The sequence below is a fragment of the Heteronotia binoei genome, chromosome 18, assembly GCF_032191835.1.
Source record: "Heteronotia binoei isolate CCM8104 ecotype False Entrance Well chromosome 18, APGP_CSIRO_Hbin_v1, whole genome shotgun sequence".
Classification (NCBI taxonomy): Eukaryota; Metazoa; Chordata; class Lepidosauria; order Squamata; family Gekkonidae; genus Heteronotia; species Heteronotia binoei.
The window spans coordinates 23,870,461-23,891,918 of NC_083240.1; the positions used below are offsets into that span (position 1 = coordinate 23,870,461).

Sequence of the window (21,458 nt, forward strand, 5' to 3'; positions counted from 1 at the left end):
GATGCAGCAGGAGCATGTAGTTGCCCCACAGAGTAGATAGCAGTAGCTCAATACCTACAAAAAGGCAAACAAAGTGCGGGGCTTCCAAGGCATATACCGTCCTCCCTCCCCCCTCCCCCCGTGGTTCTAATAGGGAGTCCTTTAGGAGGCTTGATGGCTGGTCACCAGGCAGGTCCCTGTTTGTTTATTTTCTTCCCAGATATAGAGCCGAACATGCACAACCTCAAATCTGCCATGGGATTTCCCCTTGCATCTCGAAATGAATAAATATCTGAATCACTATTAAGATAGATCCAAGTGGGCAGCCATGTTGGTCTGAAGCAGTAGAACAAAGTAGGAGTCAAGGTCACCTTTAAGACCAACAACTTTGTTGGTCTTAAATGTGCACTTGACTCCTACTTTGTTCCACTATTAAGATAGATCCAGGTGGGTACTTGTGCTGGTCTGAAGCAATAGAATAAAGTTAAGAGTCCAGTGGCACCTTGAAGACCAACAAAGTTTTACTCATGATGCAAGCTTTCGTGTGCACGCACACTTCTTCAGATATCTTCAGACACCTGAGGAAGAGTGCTTGCACATGAAAACTCATACCTTGAATAAAATTTTGTTGGTCTTAAAGGTGCCACTGGATTCTTAACTTTATTGAAACATTATTAGTCAGCTTACTGGCTAGCTAATGAGTTACAGGGCTCACTAAAAAACCTGTTATCACCTTAAATGCAAACAAAACTCATTACAGCTTAAGTGAGGTTGCCAACCTTCAGGTGGTGCCTGGAATTCTCACAGAATTTCAATTTGTCTATAAACTAGAGATGAGTTGTTCCTCTGGAGGAAATGGCAGCTTCAGAGGTGGGTCTCTGACATCACATCTCTGCTGAATTCCTCCCCTTCTTAGACTCCACCCTTTTCAGGCATCAACTCCAAATCTCCAGGAATTTGCCAAGCCACAGTTGGCACCCCTAAACACAAGCGCTCATAAGCAACAGATATATAAGGTAGACAAAGTTTTGTATAGCCTCATGTGGGTGTGGAAGTCTGTTTTGCAAAGTGAATTTTAATAACAAGGGCATGTACATGTGACCAGTCTGATTTTTAGTAGGTTTGGCCCATGGTTGGTTGGGGAAGAGAGTCAGCCAGGCGTGGCTGAGGGAGTAGCCTCTTAAAGGACCCAAGGATTGGGTGAGAAAAGGTGGTACAGCTGTCTGGGATCTGCCCCCAAGGTGAAGTAAAGGAACTGAGAACACGTCTTGCTGCAGTTCTCCTTTAGGCAGAGCAGGGACTTTTTCAAAGGAGCTGGATTTCCATTGTGGGTTATACTTTCTTGGCATCCGCTGTTTGGAGACCACTGGCCAGAGCCATCAAATTGAGAATTACTGCAATTGAGCATCATTAGCACTACCTTTTCCTCAAGGATGGCAGACAAGAGAAGGAGGGTGACCAGGGAATAGACGAGCTGAACTCCAGAAGGTGAGCTAACCCTTATTTGCTAAGATTTAGACTAGAAAGGAGGCGAACAATAATTGATGTATGGCTGGACTTGGCATGTGCTCACAGAGGAATTCTACCTAACCAGGGTGTCCATACTATAGGTAGGCTCGTTTCAGAATTATTACTCCATTAGTTGATAGGTTACCTGGCTATATTAATACAAAAAAAGCAAGACTTCATTGGCTCTTATCAGATAAGAATTCAGAGATTACACATTTAGTTGCTGAGTTTTGTGCATTAATTCTTAGACTGCGGGATTTGTATTTTAAAAGTTCTTTTTTTTTTTTTTTTTCCTCAAAAACTTTTTTATTGAATTTAGTAAACATACAAATAAAGCAATCAATGACTGTATCTGCAATCATTCTTTGTGTATAAGCATAGCATACCAGTAGAAAACAGAATATATATATATACACAAAATACAAACAAAACAACACATACATACATTCACACATACATACATACTTGGCAGCTGAATTAAAAAATAAGTACTCTGTCCATATGTTAATTACATCAAATTAATAATGTCATAATATCTACCAGGAATACATGTACGCATCTGATCTACAGGACTAAAAGAAAATTTAAGAAATGGAAGCCACTTGTACATCAGAGAATCGTTACCTTCTGAATTATTTATATTGCATAAACTATCTGCTATCTTGTCCATAGCATAGACCTCCCAGATTTTAGCATACCAGGCTTTAACTGGAGGAATATTGGGAGATTTCCAAAATTGGGCTAACACCATTTTAGCAGCAGCTAGTAAAAGGGATATCAGGGATTTATTGAGAGAAGTAATAGAAATACCTTTCCAACAGTCAAGCAAAATGAGTTCCAATCTTAAGGGTAAACTATAGCCCGTGATATCCTTGATTTTTGCCACAATTACTGCCCAAAACGACTGCACCCTCGGGCAAGACCACCAGCAGTGTATAAATGTGCCCACCTCTCCACAATTTTTCCAACATTTGGAGGATTGATTTATCGCCATATGGCTTAATCTCTGAGGTGTTAAATACCACCGGAACAAAATTTTTTGAGTTTGTAATTGTATATTCAATGATTTTGAAACAAACGAAGGAGATGACCAGATTTGTTGCCAAACATCCTCCTGAAAATTAATTGAACTATTCCTTTGCCAAATTTCTTGATAGGATAACAAATCAACAGCATCAATGTCTAGCAAACCCTTATAGATAAATGAAATCAGTCCCTTCCGCTTTAAAAAAGGAGATTGTAGCAAGGATTCAAAGAAAGTAAGAGGTCGATTGAAATTGTATTTCTTTGAGAGTGATGTCACCAAGTTGTTAATTTGCAAGTATTCAAACCATGGGATTTTTGTCCCACCAGTTTTCTCTTCTAAAGATTTTTTGTCGAGCACTTTTCCATTGGACAAAATATCCACAAACCTATAAAGATTATATTTTTTCCAAATTGGAAAAGACTTGTAAAAAAACCCCGGTTGAAACCAAGAAACATCCATAAAATGAGATAGTGGAGACATAGGAGGGGCTAAAAAGAGGCGGCGTTTGTCCCAAATCTGAAAAATGGCTTTAAGGAAAAGGTTGGAGGAGATATTAGGAGGTCTCTTCTTTGGAAATTCCCATAATGTAGATTGAAACGATTTGTTATTTAGATAGGTATCTTCTAGGACCTTCCAGCCTGAATTTAAATCAGCATCATGGTATCTGACAAGGCCTCCTAAAATGGCAGCTTCATAAAATTTATGCAGATCCGGAAGAGCCAGACCACCTGAGGATTTAGAACGAATAAGAGTTGCATACCCTATTCTAGATAAGCCCTTGTTCCAAATGTATCTTAAGAACGAACGACGCCAACCCACAAATAAGTCCTCAGGAATAAGAATAGGAATGGCTCGAAATAAAAACAGAAATTTGGGAAAAATAAAAGATTTAATAATCTGAATTTTTTCATTCCAGGGAATGAGTGAAGAATTTTTATTCTTTTGCATAGTAAGAATGTCCTTAATCAATAAATGATGATTGACTTTAAAAATATCTCCCAATTTTAAAGGTATATTGATCCCCAAATATGTCCAATATCTATCCATTTTTTTGAAGTGATAATTTGAGTAGATGGAATCTTGGAGAGCATCTGAAATTGTGATGGGATAAAGAATGGTTTTAGATGGGTTTACTCGAAGACCCGATATAGAAGAAAATACAGATAATAAATCAAAGACAGCTGGTAAAGAAGTCTTAGGTTTTGTAACAAAAAGCACTAGGTCATCTGCAAACAAAGACACCTTAATTTGTTTCTTTCTAATAGGGATACCAGCAATAATATTGGTATTACGGATAGCATTAGCAAGAGGTTCAATTGCGATTGCAAAAAGCAGAGGAGACAAGGGGCAACCTTGCCTCGTCCCTCTGAAAAGATTAAATTCTTCAGAATCCAAATTATTAATAGAAAGAATAGCAGAAGGCGACTTATATAAAGAATGGATTATCTTCAGAAAATTCGGGCCAAAATTCATTTTCTGCAGTAAGGTTGTAAGATAAGGAACTTCAACGGAATCAAAGGCTTTTTCAAAATCAATAGACAAGATAAAGGAAGACTCAATATTAAATTTCCGGCAGTATTGAATAACATCAAGGACCATTCTAGTATTGTCCGTTAACTCACGGTGTGGGATAAAGCCCGATTGGTCAGGATGAATGTAGTTCCCTATAAAAGTATTAAGCCTAGCCACCAGGGCTGCTGTAAAAATCTTGTAATCGCAATTAAGGAGCGATATCGGCCTGTATGAACTAGGGTCTAGCAAGTCTTTGTCTTTCTTTGGAAGAAGAATGATTTTTGCCTGTGACCAAGTAACTGGAAAAGAACCAGACTGTACAAACTGATTACAGGCGTCCGCCAAGATGGGAGCCAACAAAGTATTAAAAAATTTATAAAATTCTGGTATAAAGCCATCTCGGCCTGGAGATTTATTGGATTTCATAGACTTGATAGTCTCCTGTATTTCAAGTGCAGTAAAAGGTTTGTCCAAAAGGGATTTAACCTCAGGAGAAACAGGCTTAATAACTGAGTGAGTGTCTAAAAAAGATGAAATAAGGTCTGATGCTGGATGCTGGGAGGAATATAGAGATGAATAGTATTTTTTAAAAACTCCTACAATATCCTTAGTGGAATGTTTCAAGGTACCGGATTTAGAACGAATGGAAGAAATAGCCATTGAGGATATTCTCTTTTTAACCTTCCATGATAGGAGTTTAAGGGATTGAGGAGTTCGAAACCAATATTTTTGTTTTATATAAGCCATTTGTTTTTGAATCTTGGAGACGTCAAAAGATTCTAATTTTTTCCTTTCTATAAGAAGTTTTGAATAAGTTTTTTTGCTACCAAATTTTTTAAATTTCTCTTCCAATTTGGTAATGTTGGCAACCAAATCTGATCTAATTTTGTCTTTTTCTTTTTTATACGAAGAGGCAATAGCCAAAAATCTGCCACGAATTACAGCTTTAAACGAGTCCCAAACTATATGCTGAGGTACTCCACACTCAGTATTGAATTGAAAAAATTCTTTAATGTCTTTTTCAATGGAATCTGTAACCGATTTCATAGACAGTAGTTTACTATCCAATCTCCAATTAAAAGAAAAAGATCTTTCAGTGATTCCTGACATATAACCTTCCAACCATGCATGATCAGACCAAATCATTGGGCCAATGTCTACTTTAAAAAAAAGGTTAGAAATAGAATCCGAAACTAAAAGAAAATCTATTCTGGAATAAGTTTGATGACGAGAAGAAAAGAAGGTATAGTCTCTTTCTTTTGGGTGCCTGCTTCTCCAAATGTCTGACAGATTATAGGATTGAAAGATTTGAGCTAAATCATTTTGGCCATTCGAATCTTTTGATTGAGACCATTTATTGGCAGATAATTTTAAAAGTTCTTAAATTTAGAACATTATTTTTGTATACTGTGTCTGTTTTTTACTTTTTTATATTATGCTTACACTGTATTTTGGTCTTGAGACCGTAATAAACGAAACTACCTACCTAACCAGGGGTAATAATGACATTTCATTACTGCTAGTACAGTGGCTGAGGCTGAAATCCTATGCTGTTCTTCTAAGGAGCTCAGGGTGGCAGAAGTAGTTTCCCCCACCCTTGGTTTATTCTCCCAATAGCCCTGTGAGAGAGGTCTAACTGGGAGAAGGTGCTACTGGCTCAGCCCTGGAACAAGTAAACATGAATTAGGGAAAGCCTGTGTAGAGCATGCATGGAAAGCATTTCCCCTCTCATCCAGCTGCCGAATGCATCATGGATAGGGGAATAAAAATCCTTTCAAAGCAGAGGACAAATCTTCAACCCAGGTTTGAACCCCAGCATGATGAATCCATATTCAGTGCTGCTGAATCTCTGGACCTCTTTGTGTCAAAATGTCATTTGTGTCAGCTCCTCCAGTCCAATCCCCTTCCTGACTGCCTTTTTACACAACTTTCATCTTGTGATCTTTGCCTCCTCCCACACAATCTCACATCTGCTTTCATTCTCTACACATCCTGGCTCAGAAGCACTGTTTTCCTACTTTAAAGACTGCCAGTTAGGTGTAGTGGTTAAATGTGCGGGCTCTTATCTGGGAGAACCGAGTTTGATTCCCCACTCCTCCACTTGCAGCTGCTGGAATGGCCTTGGGTCAGCCATAGCTCTTGTAGGAGTTGTCCTCGAAAGGGCAGCTTCTGTGAGAGCTCTTTCAGCCCCACCCACCTCACAGGGTGTTTGTTGTGGGTGAAGAAGATAAAGGAAATTGTAAGCCGCTCTGAAACTCTGATTCAAAGAGAAGGGCGGGGTATAAGTCTGCAGTCTTCTTTACCCTTAATCTTATCTGTTGTCATTTCAGGGAATCTCCCATTGGATACAAGGAAAAACCGTTCCCAATCCCCATATTGTGAGTTTTCCAGCTCAGGTCATTTGATTCCCAAGGCTGTGCTCAAGAGAACCTCTCTGTGAAGAAGGCTGCCTCACAATGGCTCGGAAGATGAGCATGAATGAGCTGGAGGACCAGCTGCTGTGTCCCATCTGCTTGGAAATCTTCAAGGAGCCGCTGATGCTTCAGTGCGGGCACTCCTATTGCAAGTCTTGTGTGGTGTCCCTTTCTGGAGACCTGGAGAAGCAGTTCCTGTGCCCTGTGTGCCGGAAAGCTGTGGATTGCAGCAGTTCTCCACCCAATGTGAACTTGGCCCGCATCATCGAGGCCCTGCACACCGTGAGCAACTCAGATCCCAATGAGGAATCCTGCCCAGACCATCATAATCCCCTCAGTCTCTTCTGTGAGCGAGACCGGGAGGTGATCTGTGGGCTGTGTGGAACCATTGGCACCCACCAGCACCACAAAGTCATGCCCATCTCCACTGTTTATAGCCGGATGAAGGCAAGTGCTTAAGAAGGGGGACTTGGGCTTGGATGGGCAAAAGGGCTCAACCTGCTTGGGCGCATGCTAAGGATGCTAGTCTAGGTGGGCCCTGGTTTTATCCAGCCAGCCAGAAAGGCACAGGAGCTCAGACTCTGGAGAACTGAACTTGGATTTGTAGTGCTGTAAAGAGATCCTGACTCTGCACTCCCAGCATTGTCAATTTAATACACTCAAATGGACCATGGAAATTTCTAGTAAGAATGTAGTAAAAGTCTGACCGCTCCCGACCTGAGTTAGGGAGATCACTGCAACCTTCTCCCCCTGTGGCTCAGCGTTGGAGCCTCTGCTTGGCATGCAGAAGGTCCCAGGTTCAATCCCCAGCATCTCCAATTAAAAGAACCAAGTTGCAGGTGAAATGAGTTGACAGTACTGACCTTGATGGACCAAGGGTCTAATTTCAGTATAAGGCAGCTTCATGAGTTCAAAATTCCTGGGCCTGATTAGGGTTCAGGAGTGCCTGGCCTTGGCCTGTCTGGTGACCAAAACTACACATTCAGGGTTTTAACAAGTTGGGTTTGGGTTCCCCGTAGCTGCCCAGTACCTGTTTTTCCACATGAGCCAGCAAAAACAGGGAAATAGCGCTTCCTCCCCAGCTCTGCTTCTGTGCAGAAAAACAACTTAAGAGGGGGAGGCAGGAGCCCTTAATACCCCCACTCTGGATAGCTGCATTCCAAGCCTGTTTGGTAAGGTAAGGTAAGGTAAAATTTTATTTGTATCCCGCCCTCCCCCGCCGCAGCAGGCTCAGGGCGGCTAACAGCATCTAAAAGTAAACAATACAATAGTAAGACATTAAATTAGCATTAAAACATAATTAAAATAATTAATTAAAACATTCCTAAATCTAACAATACTAAATCTGGCAGTAGACATTATTATTTGACGCTATGTCTGTCAGATGGTATAATGATGGTGGATCCCCTAAACTGGACCATGTTTGGGATTTCCTTTGTTTTTTAGAAGCCATTCCATGCAGCTGCTGGGAAGCGGTGGGAAACCTAAGTTGGGTCGGGTGAACCTGTTGAAAAAATTAACTGTTTTAAAAATATTAACATGTAGATAGATCCAGGTGGGCAGCTGTGCTGGTCTGAAACAACAGAATAAAGTTGGAATCCAGTAGCACCGTTAAGACCAACAGAATTTTGTTCAAGATGTAAGCTTCCATGTGCGAAAAGCACACTTCATCAGACAATAGTGTGGGATGGAATTAGCAGTCCTACATGTAGTTTGCGAGGCATCAAGTGTGCTGCAGAATTGTAGCTTTTGGTGTTCAGTATGCTTTTTGGGGTGATGTCAGGTGAAGCTACCACAATTTGTCACTTTTGACACAACAAACATTTCCCATCCCTTGATTTTGCATCCCACTTGTTTTTAGCGGTCCCCAAAACGCTTGTGGTATTTGTAAAATGAAACCTTGGCAAAAATCTGTGAATGTGGTGACTTATGTTTATTTTGCTGCAAAAGACTATCACGGCTGCTGTTTTAGAATTTATTCTGAGATTAGTTTGAGAACACGCACTGTGTGAGTGTGTGCATTTGGGGCAGGTGGGGGAGTCATGTGAAAGTAAGAAGAAGATAAGGAGTGTGGTTGGCTGAATTCCATTATAAAGACCAGGAGTGGGAAACAATGCAGCACAGAGTTTGTGTGTCAAACAAGACGGGGGCCTTCAAGGGAATGGAAAAGCAACCCCTGCAGTCCCTGACACTGGGTAGGACGAAGAGATAAAGCTGGAAACATGCAAGTCTTTCTGGCCCAGAGAGGTGGCTTTAGAAGACTTGCTCGGGAACAGGGTGTGTCTGAATCGCAGTGGAGCCAAGCCCTGGAGGGAGCCTGAAAATCACAACCCTGACCTTGAACCCTTGCCTCCTCTGCCCTGCCCCACCCCAGATGTCCAAGAGCAGGCTGTGGTTGCCAGAAAGAGAGGGAAAGGCACTTGGCACATGCTCAGAGCAATGTACCACTTTAAAAACGATTTTCCTCTGTAGCTCTTTCTAGGTTTCTGTCCTGCCATTTAGAATATTTATGGTAGAATTCCAGCTGAAGTTCAGCATGGAAGCGTTTCAAGGCTGTCAAGTGCTACTTCACAGGTCTCCAAATAAAGCTTAGGACATTCTCAAACCCAATTCCTTTCTCTTAACGTACAGAGATGAGTCAGGAGAAGTGGTGTTCAAGGTGAGAGATGGGTTGATTGCTCCCCATTAGAGGTTCCCTTAAAAAAGGGAGGGGGGTGGCAGATAGTTCAGTGGGAGAGCATGAATCTCACCACGTTCACAGTTTTTGCATATGTTATCATTTTACAAATATTGCAGGCGTTTTGGGGACTACTAAAAAAAAGTGGGATGCAAAATCAGCCAATGGGGAAGGTTTGTTGTGCTGAAACTGGCAAGTTATGGCAGCTTCACGTGACATCAGCACAAAACTTGGTAGGAGCTCCTCAGTTGCATCCCTCCATCTCAAATAACAGGAAATGGCCTCTGTCTGCCTGAGGTCTTGGCTGGCCAGTTCTACTCTGAGTAGACAATCTGAGGCATTTTTTTAATGCTCAGATGTTCTTGCCACCCCTGAACTGCTCTCCTTCTCATACCGGCTGAAAGGCATGAGGGATGTTTGTAGCAGGTGATGATCTATCTAAAATGCATAGGGCGGGGTCCCCAACCTTTTTGAGCCTTGGGCATATTCACAATTCTGACATGGTAAGCGCAACAACAAAATGGCTGTCACAAAATGGCTGCTGCAAGAGGCAGCCAGCCACAAAATTATGGCCATGGGTTAATTTCCATAACATAATGTAGGTCCTTGTGCTGTGGTGGCAGCAGCTGCCAAAGCAATATTTAAAAAAAAAAAATCTGCACAGCCAGTCAAATCTCCAATGGCCAATCAGAAGCCTTGCTGGGGAAAAGCCCTACCTGGCTCCACCCGCTTCCTATAAACACTTGGTGGTCATCAGAAAAGGTGTCGGGGGATGCCATGCATAGATCCTACAGGCACCTCACTGGGGACTCCTGGCATAGCATCTTTGTGCCCTGGCTATGAACTTCCGAAAGGTATCTGGGATGCCACTTTTGGATGCCAGTGGATTAGACTCATCCACCTTGTGCCTGGTCCAATAATAAACTAATCCTGAGATTCTGCCTCCCTTAGGAGGAGCTCTCTGTGTTGATAACTGAAGTGCAGCAGCAAAAAAGGAGCCTTGATGAACATGTCAGCAAGTTGATGAACAACAAAACTCGCATTGCGGTAAGCATTGTCTTTCTGCCTGTACATCCCACCCCTTGCCCAATGCAGTGACCACTCACACCTTTCCTTTGTTTCTCCATCCCTTTATGTAGCACTGCAAATATGACAGTTATGGCTACAATTTTTTAAAAGGGTAATGGTAGTCCCCTGTGCAAGCATCAGTCGTTTCCGAGTCTAGGGTGACGTCGCATCACAACGTTTTCATGGCAGACTTTTTTACAGGGTGGTCTGCCATTGCCTTCCCCAGTCATCTACACTTCCCCCCCCCATGAGCTGGTTACTCATTTTACTGACTTTGGAAAGATGGAAGGGCTGAGTCAACCTTGAGCCGGCTACCTGAACTCAGCTTCCATCGGGATTGAACTCAGGTCGTGAGCAGTACTGCAGATTTACCACTCTGGCTACAATATATATATATATATATGTAAAACTGGGTCCCCCAATATGAAGCCCCTGGGCACTATGGGGCTCACCAGTAGTTCCCCAGGAGCCCACTTTTTAGAAAGTGGGTGTGGCAATTGTAAGGCAGGGCTTGGTGGCTTCTTTCATTCAAAGAAAATGGGTTTCCCTGACTACAATAGCAACCACAGCCACTGGAGGATCAGCTGGATTGTGAAGTGCTTAGCCTTATGGTTCTATTCTGCCATCAGACTTTCCTTTTTATTCTCTCTTCTCAGTTTCATGTAATGTTTAAGTGTGTGAACTCTAATCTGGGAGAACCAGGTTTGATTCCCCACTCCTCCACATGCAGCTGCTGGGTGACCTCTGGGTCAGTCACAGCTCTTGAAAGAGCTGGTCTCTCAAGAGCAATTCTCTCAGCCCCACCAACCTCACAGTGTGTCCATTGTGGGAAGGGGAAGGAGATTGTAAGCTGCTCTGAGACTACCAAGTGAAGGGCGGGGTAGAAATCCAATTTCTTCTCCCCTCCCCCCCCCGCCCACTTCCTTTCATTCCGTTTGCTTTCTGTAATTCTTTTGCAAAGCAAAGGGGGAGGATATTGTGTTCGCCTCTGCCTTCTGTGGAAGTCATTTTTACATTGCCTCTGCCTCCTGCAGAGGCCATTTGGGGCTGTCACTCACCACCCCCTCTCAAAATTCCACAGGTGTGCACAGGCTCAAAACATTCTAGGACTCCTGGCATAAGGCACAAAAGGGAGATTTGTTTCCACAAACACTGAGGGTGAACTTGTGTCAGAGAGAGAAAGAGAGAGAGCCTGTTCCTAATGCTTGAGTGTTTGGAGATGTTCATGCATGAGTGTTTGGAGATGTTCACATGTGTTCCCTGCACAAATGCTGACATGCCCACCGCAAGCAACTTCATGCCTTTCCATGAGAAATTGTGTTGTCATTCAAGGAAATGTAGTTCATTTGGAACTTCAAATGTGAAACTTTCCAGTGTTCTCAGATTGTTTTGTTTTAACATTAGATTTTTAAGGGATGTTTTGTTTTAACATTAGATTTTTAAGGGACACTTGAAAAAAACTGCCGGTGAATTTTAATTCTTGTTGAATAACATTAACGTGTGACTTAACTCTTCGCATGGAAATGTAAATCTCAGAAAGTTGCTGAAGGTTTTTGTTTGATTGATTTCAAATTAATCTGATGGCAAATCTGAAATCGTCAGCTGAGGAAGATGATTTGGGGTTTTTCTGGCCTGTAGTCTTGATACCTAATTTCTCAGAGGGAGCTATGGATGTAACTGGAAGTATCTGTAAGGAAATTAAAGCACAGCACAACCACATGACTCCAGGCCGGCTGTTGCACTATCAGTGTTGATTTTGTGGGATTGCTGGCATTAGCCCAGGTGTTTTTGTAGTGTTTGATCTTGCTGTCAAGGACATGGTGTCAAAGCAACTCTGAGCAGCAGGTGCCCTGGCACCTACGTGACTGCTGCCAAAGCCTATTTGGGCGGATGGTTCCTTTGGTCACCAGGAAAGCTAATCCCTGTTTGTCAGGTATCCTTGCATGGCGCCTGCAGGCTCCATGGCGCCCACCACCACCTTACCTGGTGCCAGGTGGATTTTTTTTGTAGCATGAACTCCTTTGCATATTAGGCCACACACCCCTTATGTAGCCAATCCTCCAAGTGCATACAGGGCCTACTGTAAGCTCCAGAAGGATTGGTTACATCAGGGGTGTGTAGCCTAATATACAAAGGAGTTTCTGCTACAAAAAAAGGGTGATCCCAGGTAGCCCTATCGCCCAGCACAGCATCTGCAGGACACTGGAGGTCTGGTTGGCTGTGTGAATTGTTGCTTTGGCAGCAGCTGTCATCAGTTTGGTTTCATTCTCTCTCACTCCCTTTTCCAAGTATATTTTTAAAAATTATTCCTTTTCTCCCTAGCATTTGGACATCCTCTGGGGCGAGGTGACTCCATCTCCCTCAGCAGCCATTTTGTGCCAGAATTTCAAAGATGCCCACAGGCTCAAAAAGACTGGGCACCCCTGCCATAGGTTAGCCTCTTTGACCCGCCTCTCCCGTCCAGCTCAGACTAAACCCAGCATTTCCCTTGTGATTACAATCCCACCAATCTCTCTCAGAATGAGTCAGATGTCTTCAAACGTGTGATCTGGAAGCAGTTCCAGGAGCTGCACAAGTACATTGAGGAAGAGAAGGCCAGCTTCTTGGAGCAGATTGAGAGAAAGGCAGCCCACCTCATTGCCTCCATTGAGGTCCAGGTGAAGCAGATGGAAGACCACCTGCAGAAGCTGAAGGAGCTGGAGAGATCCTTGGAGAAACTCAACAATGAAAGCCATCTGGATTTCATCAGGGTATGCCTGGCTATCATGGATAACTTCCCTCCCTCTCCCAGTTTGGTGCAGTGGTTTGGGACCAGTCTGGTGTAGTCGTTAAGTGTGGACTCTTATTTGGGAGAACCGGGTTCGATTCCCCGCTCCTCCACTTGCACCTGCTGGATTGGTCTTGGGTCAGCCATAGCTCTCATAGGAGTTGTCCTTGAAAGGGCAGCTGCTGTGAGAGCCCTCTCAGCCCTACCCACCTCACAGGGTGTCTGTTGTGAGCGGAGAAGATATAGGAGATTGTAAGCTGCTCTGAGTCTCTGATTCAGAGAGAAGGGCGGGGTATAAAACTGCAGTCTTCTTCTTCTCCCAATATCCTTTGGCTTCTGAGAAGGTAAATTGAAATGGCACCACCCCAGCTAATTAATATGGAGCACGATTCTGCAGGAAGCTCTCCAGAGCAAGCCTCACCCACTGAAACAAACTCGATCCTGTTAATTTAAGCGGGGCTTATGCAGCATACTATCCCCTGGCGATTGTGCCTTGTGATCAGGGCGGATTGGCCATTTAATTTAAAGGGAAACTGTCTATTGGACTGCTGCCCCAGAATGCTGCTAGTGCCTCTAAGGACCACTTGGCTCAGACACTTCCTTGGTAATTGGTGTCAGCTCACCAGCTGTCTCCTCCTGCACCTCTGCCATTTTGTGGGATGAGGGAAAGCCAATATCCGTTGTCTGTGCCACTGAGGTTGGGTGGCCCCTGAAGTGCAGGATGGTAGGGGCTGCCAAGCTGGGTGGGCCTATTCCAGGAACATTTTCTCTTCCCAGTCTGCTCCTGCTTGTGACTCAGCATCATGTTCCCCTCTACTGCTCTTGGTGGCCCCCGAATCAGCTACCTTAAACTGGGATGCCAGCCTTAAGGGGATCCCTCAGAGTTACATCTCCAGACAACAGAGATTAGTTCCCCTGGAGAAACTGGGTGCTTTGGAGGGTGGAGTTTGTGGCATTGTACCCCAGTGAGGTCCCTGTCCTCCTCAGGCTCTGCCAGAAAATCTCTAGATGTTTTCCAACCTGGAACTGTCAGCCCTTCTCCACACCACCCTCCGGTGGTCAGAGAGGACCTTTTAACCAATGTTCCCTCTAAGTTGCAGAATCTTGTGAGCAAAAATTCTACTTTGTGAGCTACTGGCTTTAAAATTGTGAGCTACTGCATAAATTATGGTGCTCTGGGGCCATTTTTCCTGAGCTCAGACAAAAATGTGTGAACCAGAAGCTTAAAAACTGTGAACCAGCTCACACTAACTCAACTTAGAGGGAACACTGCTTTTCACCCTATTCCTGGACCACGCACCTAATCTTGCCTCGTGGCAGGGCTATCTCTGGGTAACACTGGCCTGAGGACTCCAAAGGAGGCCAGGAGCTTGATCTCTTAGTTTCCTGTCCTAGTAGGAAACCTTTGAGGTCATCCATCTCAGACTCCCTCCTCTTCCACGCATAATTCCAAAAAGTAACCCAAGGGTTAGCTCTAATCCTGCCTGTTTCATTTGGAACTGGTTTTAGCTTCCAAACCGATTTCAAGACTGCTAAATAGCCTTCATTTAGGTAGCCCCATGATCCTGCTGCAGTGCAAACAAAAAGTCAGGGCTGTGGATCTTTCCCCCCCACAGCAGTGCGATTTCTGCTTTGCAAAGTTCACTATATAAAATGAAGATTTCCACCTTCTGCTTCCCCCCCCCTTCCTGAGTCTTACTTGCAGAATTTGAGTTCTGCAGAACAGCATCACTAAGCCTTTCTACCTCTCTCTCTCTCCCTCTCTCTCTCTCTCACTCTTTTTGAACAGAAATACGGATCTCTACCCTCAAGGTATGTGGAATGAGAGACCGAGATGATCAGCAATGAGGAGCCAGGGGAAAAGAAAGCCTGCTGGTCTTGAGAGGGGTTACAGAATGCTGACGTCTCCATGCATGGGGAAGGGGAGTGACTTAGAGGGAACTGGCCAGGCCTGTTTCAACTGTGGTCATCATAAGCATACAAACACACACACATGTGCGTGTTACAGAAACCATACCATTCCTGCCCCAAGTAAAGCAAGCAGTGAGCCTCCCTGGTTGCATTTGCATATTTCACATGCATGGCTCTTTCAGGAGCCATGCACAACCATGCACCATACATGGCTCTTTCAGGAGCCATTTCACAACCATGCACCATACATGGCTCTTTCAGGAGCTTCCTTTGCCACCCTCATTTGGGCCTGGGGCAGCTCCCCAGGCTATTTGCCCCTTGGGACTATTCCGGGAGGTCTTAATGACCAGTCTGCCTCTGGCTTGCAGCCTCAGTTTGGAGGAGATAATAACAATGGTAAACCTACACTAGGTCCGAGCTCCCTCGCCAGCACCCAGCCGACGTCACGTTCAAATCATGGTTTGTCATTGCATCAAAGCCTCAAGCTTTGGTTTGTTTTCTTGTATGTAAACGAGAATTCCGAAGCATGGTAGTTACATATCAGGGAAATTTCAATATCCAAGCTGCAGCAAAGGGAGAGAGCACATGTGCCAGAGAATTTCCAAGGCATTGTTCTCATGACAGCAAACTGTGGTTTGCCGTTATGTATGAATGTGACCCATACGCAGCAGTGTATAAACCGTGCTGAAGAAGACCACATGAAATATGTCTGGTTAGTCATGTTTATTCAGGAGTAAGCCCCTTTTGTTCATTGAGGCTCACTCATAGGAAGGTGTGTATCAGATTGCAGCTTCCTTCATGACTTAGGGTCATGCTTCAGATGGTCATCTATCAAGAAATGTCTTGAATAGATCAACATATTTGAATAGATAGGATATGATTTGAATAGACTGAGTTCTAAGGAAAGACACAAAGAATATTGTGTGGCTTATAGACCCAAGAACAGGTTTTGCCTACTCTCTGTGGGTTTCACACCTTTCTGCCAAGAAGAGGGAAGAAGCCTGCAGCCTTCAGAAGTCCTGAGACCATTGCTCACTGTCACTTTTGGTGTAGTGAGAGCCAGTTTGGTGTAGTGGTTAAGTGTGCTGACTCTTATCTGGGAGAAGCGGGTTTGATTTCCCACTCCTCCACTTGCACCTGCTGGAATGGCCTTGGGTCAGCCATAGCTCTCTCGAAGGAGTTGTTCTTGAAAGGGCAGCTGCTGTGAGAGCCCTCTCAGCCCCACCCACCTCACAGGGTGTCTGTTGGGGAAAGAAGATATAGGAGATTGTAAGCTGCTCTGAGTCTCTGATTCAGAGAGAAGGGTAGGGTATAAATCTGCAGTCATCTTCTTCTTTCAGCCCCAGTAGTTAACCAGAGTAGGGCTGGAACTCAACAAGTGATTGAAAGCGCCATCCAAAGCAGAGCTATACCATTCTACCCACTTAGGATAACACTTTCAGGCTGTGGATAATTCAGTTTACAACAGGGGTGGATAGGGAGGGGAAACAGCCCTGGCAATGGGTGCCTATCTACAAAGAAGGCAGACAGCCTGTCCAGGCAACCATGCACCATACATGGCTCCTTCAGGAGCTTCCTTTGCCACCCTCATTTGGGCCTGGGGCAGCTCCCCAGGCTATTGGCCCCTTGGGACTATTCCGGGAGGCCTTAATGACCAGTCTGCCTCTGGCTTGCAGCCTCAGTTTGGAGGAGATAATAACAATGGTAAACCTACACTAGGTCCGAGCTCCCTCGCCAGCACCCAGCCGACGTCACGTTCAACGCAGTCGCTTTTAATCCTGGTTTCCACCAAGATGACATCAAGATGACTGTGTGGAAGCACCTGCTACGCAAAGTTCTACCAGGTATGGCTCCTGTTTTGAGGCACAGCTTTGACAGCATAGCTAGGGTTGGGTGGGCAGGCTGCCCTGAGAGTATTTTCATACAAGACACTGAAAAGCACATTTGTATTATTAGTATTATTTTATAACCCACTCTCCCAGAACTGGCTCAAAGTGGGTAGCATCAATTTGAAAAACATACAAGATTATAAAAACATTAAAATACAATAAATACACTAGAAATTATGCTAATTACAATAAATACCAGAAGATCAATCAAATACATACAGCTAAAAGATGGCGTTCCTATGGAAGGCAATATAACTGTCTGATGAGAAGGGGAGAAGGGAAAAGGAGGGGGAAGTCGGTCATAGATGGAACCTGTCAGAAATAAACCCAGTGGAACAACTCTGTCTTGCAGGTCCTGCAGAACTGTAATAATTATGTCCCACAGAGCCCTGATCTCTCTTGAAAAAGTGTTCTCTGGCTGGAGCCAGAGACGAAAAGGCTCTGGTTGAAGGCAGCCAGATGCTCTTTGGTTGAGGAACCACAAGCAGATTTTCATCACAAGAGCATAATGTCTAGTGATTATTTTCATGCGTTGGTTTGACAATATTAATTTGTGTGTGTGAGTTTCATGCATTTGTTTCACATTATTAATCTGGGGACGGGAGGGGGAGTGATATCTAAAGGTGGCATAAAGTGGCAGCATCATGAAACGGGAGTAGTTCTTCAGGCTGCTCTGGCATGTTATGGCCACCAGCTCCTTGCTCACTCTATTATTTCCAAAGGATGGTAGAAGGCAGTAGAGAACTGCTGCATACTATTCATCTTGGAGCATATTCATTTGAATCTTGCTGACTTGGCTGCCCCAATAGTTTACCTGACTCTTCCCTAGACCCTCAGGAGCCCTCTTGATTTTCACCCCTTTCTCTTAGCACCAGAAATGCTGAAACTTGACCCGATTACCGCTCACCCCATGCTGGAGCTGTCCAAGGGGAACACGGTGGTGCAATGTGGCAATCTGCTCTACCAGCGGCGAGACAGCACCTCCGACCGCTTCGACTACAGCAACTGCATCCTGGTCAACAAAGGGTTTTCGTGGGGAAAGCACTACTGGGAGATCATCGTGGGCACCAAGAGCCACTGGCGCCTGGGCATCGTCAAGGGCTCAGTCAGCCGCAAAGGCAAGCTGAACAAAAGCCCGGAGCATGGAGTGTGGCTCATTGGCTTGAAGGAAGGCAAAGTCTACGAGGCCTTCAGCAGCCCCCGAGTGGTGTTACCACTTACAGGTCGCCCCCAGCGCATCGGGGTGTACCTGCACTATGAGAAGGGCGAGCTGACCTTCTATAATGCCGACAGCCCTGATGAGCTAGTGGCCCTCTACACTTTCCATGCGGAGTTCCAGGGCAAGCTGTACCCTATCCTGGACTTATGCTGGCATGATCGAGGAACCAACACTGTGCCCATTATATTACCTACTCCTGCCGTGCCACAGGATTCGTGGGCCCAAGACAGTGGCTTTGAATCCCAAGAGCCCACTAAGCTATAGAGCTCATAGCTGGGACATTTTTACCTGTTGCCGAGACAGGCATGCCCCAAGTGTGGGGCAGCTTTGTGTTGCTATTGGTGCGACACCCATCTCTGGCTTCTTGTTGCATAGCTAGCTCAATTTAACAGCTTCTCGCTGAGATGGAACATTTGTTATGCACTGAGGAGGGGTGGATGATAATTCACAAACACAGCTTGAGTTAAAGACGCCTGTTAGAGAATGCATGGCTGCCTTTGCTTTTAGCAATGAAAGTAGCAGGGTTTTGTCATTTAGGAAGCTAAATCAAGCTTTACTAGAGCAAGCATCAGGGCTGGGAAGATTTAATTTCATATAAAGGTTTCATATGCGCTGCCACGACACTTTTGTGCATTGGACTACCTTGTTATTTGTATAGCTCTGTATGCTTTTGTTGATATTTTATACCTGTTTTGAACACTGGAAATACCCTTACACGAAGTCAGACTGTTAGTCCACTACCCTTAGGGTCAACTTCACACAACCTTCAGACTTGGACTTTTACCTTTTGATTTCCAAAGGCTTTTGGGAAATTGGCGGCTGAATAGGGCTGTTTCTGTCTTTATACTTTGGTAATTGTATCGTTTTGGTTGTTAATTTCATGCTTCTCAATGTTGTATCTTAAAATAGTTTGTATTGTAAGCGGCCTTGAAGACCCTGGAAGGGAGTCTAAGGATGTGAAATAAAGTTTAGCATTTCAGAGAAATGGCTGTTGTTTTTTTCAGCTCAAGCTCCTTTGGATGTGATTCAGTGTAATGCATTTCATAATGCCCTTAAGCCACAGCTTTTTGTAAAATTATGCCTATTTCTTTCAAATGATTATACAATAATTAAAATAAATAGTTCTCAGCCATACAACCAATGTCTGGGTAACCTTATATTTAGAGCTCCACAGATGTGTACATATTTAACCTTATAAGCCAAAGTGAGATTCAGAAAATTTTATTAATGGAAGAGGCATTCTGGATTTTTAAAATGAAATCAATGGAGCCAGAAGGTTTGAATTCTGTTATGGATCTTTCCTGTTATCTATAACATGTGACTAATAGTAGTATGATATTTAGCTTTTCTTAAAAAGTGTAAGTTCTGTAAATTATGTATGAGGGTGTTTGTCTTCCTCTGTTTCCTTTTTGTTAATGTTTTGATGTCACTTTAAGAAATAGGACAGCTGTATGTAATGAGAATATAGAGGAGCATGTGATAGCGGCACGGATGACTGCTGTGCGCAAGTGATAAATGATAAGACACAGTGAGTATAAACTCTTTCGTTTTCATCGCTAAAGGGCACACTTTACACCTCCCACAAGGGAAATTCCCAATTGCTTCACCTGATGTTATAGGAGTTTTATTCTTAATATCAGAGTGTACTATCATATCCCTAATGCTATGGGTTTTGCGGAAGCCTATCATTGGCTTCATCTCACAACCTGGTACCTCATTTAAAACATGCCAATGTTTATTTATGATTTTAGTAATAGCATTGGCATGAGCTGTATAATCAAAGGCACGGACTATTTGCATCTGTTCTTTCTGCGACTTGGTTTCAAATAAACTAGATCTTTGTTTCGCATCTGCTTTATCTATAGCACTCACTACCACTGACTCCGGGAACTTTTCACCCCGGACATCTGAAAAGGAGCCTTCCTTATAGCCAATTCTTGAGGGTAAAGCGAAATTTATCTAGTAGGCAGGATTATGTTAGAGATCGTGACGTATTGGCTAGAGACTTCATGAGAAGAGGGTTTGAGTTAGTTTTTAAAAAGTAATAACTCGTGATGGATATGTAATGTATTTTGATCTGTGCTGTTTTAGTACTGTGGGATATGCTTCTCTGAGGAAGGGTTTTCCCTGAAACAGAAGTAAAGGTGCATTAGAGGCTTGCTGCATACCCACTTCAACTTCACACTTGAAAAGTTCCTGCATGAATATTGGAAGCCATAAAGTTTGGCATGACTGAAAAAGTATGTTGAAAACAGAGAAACTTTCCCTGTGGAATTATATCTGGAGCACCAGCACTTTAATTCAGTCCGTTGGAACAGATGAATTGTGAGTTTTTAAGAAGCTGGAAATTGACGTTATTAAAAGGACTTGAATAAATGAATTAATGTAATTTTGATAGAATTGTTACTTGTCACTTTATTGTAATTAGGTTGAATTACTGATATTTCACTTCTTGTGTGGTATATCTTTAAGTTATTGTTACTTAGTTTATAAGTTTTTGTCTTTAAAATTTTGTAATTAGATTATTACGTAAGTTGTGTTCTGAGTTTTTTTCATTAATTATTTCACAGTTCATGCTTTGTTTCAGACTTTCACTGTGATACTCTAGGCATCTCAAACTTCCAGGTGGGGCCAGGAATCACCCAGAATTATAAATGATCTCAAGACTACGGAGGTCAGTTCCCCAGGAGAAAATGGCTGCTTTGGAAGATGGGCTTGTATGGAGATGCCTGTATTCTCCAGCCTCAACCCCCAAACCTCCAGAAATTTTCCAACTTGGAGTTGGCAGCCCTACTTCAGGGAAAAGTTTTACCATAGAGTTTCTGTCAATTCCTTGAGAGGTGTGATCTCATGCTGTCACCAGTTACCCTACCACATGTTCTGCCCCAGTCTCCTGATTTCCAGGCCTGGCAACCCAAGCTGGAGTGTAATATCACACCTGTCCCAAGTCTAAAAACATCATTAAGAATGATGTTGTATAAAACACACACAGTGAAGGTAGATTTAGGTGGGTAGCCATGTTGGTCTGAAGCAGCAGAACAAAGTTCCAAGTCCAGTGGCACCTTTAAGACCAACAAAGTTTTATTTCTAGTATGAGCTTTCATGTGCAGGCACACAGTGAAGATGTTTGGAACTGATGGTCTCAAACTGAGGTATCTGTTGTTGTGGCCTTGACAACTAGAACAACTTGAAAAATGATATGTGTTAATGTCGCTTTCTTCAAGGACAAGCCACAAAAGGTAACTCAAAATAGCAGAGGTGTTTCCACGTCGTTTATTTATTAGGATATTTAAATCCAACTTCTGTGCCACAGTTGCCTGAAGTGAACACAACCATTCAGTTAAAACAATCCATGTGACAAACCAACAAATTATAGAAATGGACCTGACCAACTAAAACGAAAAGCAATTTTAAACATCACAGTAGCACTAAATCAGAGCAGCTAAGAACCAAAACCAGTTAAAATCATAATACAAAAAAGCAGGA

At 43.5% G+C, this 21,458-nt stretch overlaps 1 protein-coding gene across 1 annotated transcript; it reads left to right on the plus strand.

Moving 5' to 3' along the window:
- Positions 1-1,096: 1,096 nt before the first annotated feature.
- TRIM50 (tripartite motif containing 50) lies at positions 1,097-18,957 on the plus strand. Its single transcript, XM_060259490.1, has 7 exons — positions 1,097-1,467; positions 6,358-6,888; positions 10,070-10,165; positions 12,706-12,936; positions 14,743-14,765; positions 16,584-16,708; positions 17,623-18,957. Exons 2-7 carry the CDS (start codon positions 6,484-6,486, stop codon positions 18,234-18,236), a joined length of 1,494 nt encoding a protein of 497 aa, XP_060115473.1. The 5' UTR covers positions 1,097-1,467; positions 6,358-6,483; the 3' UTR covers positions 18,237-18,957.
- The last annotated feature ends 2,501 nt before the right edge of the window (positions 18,958-21,458 follow it).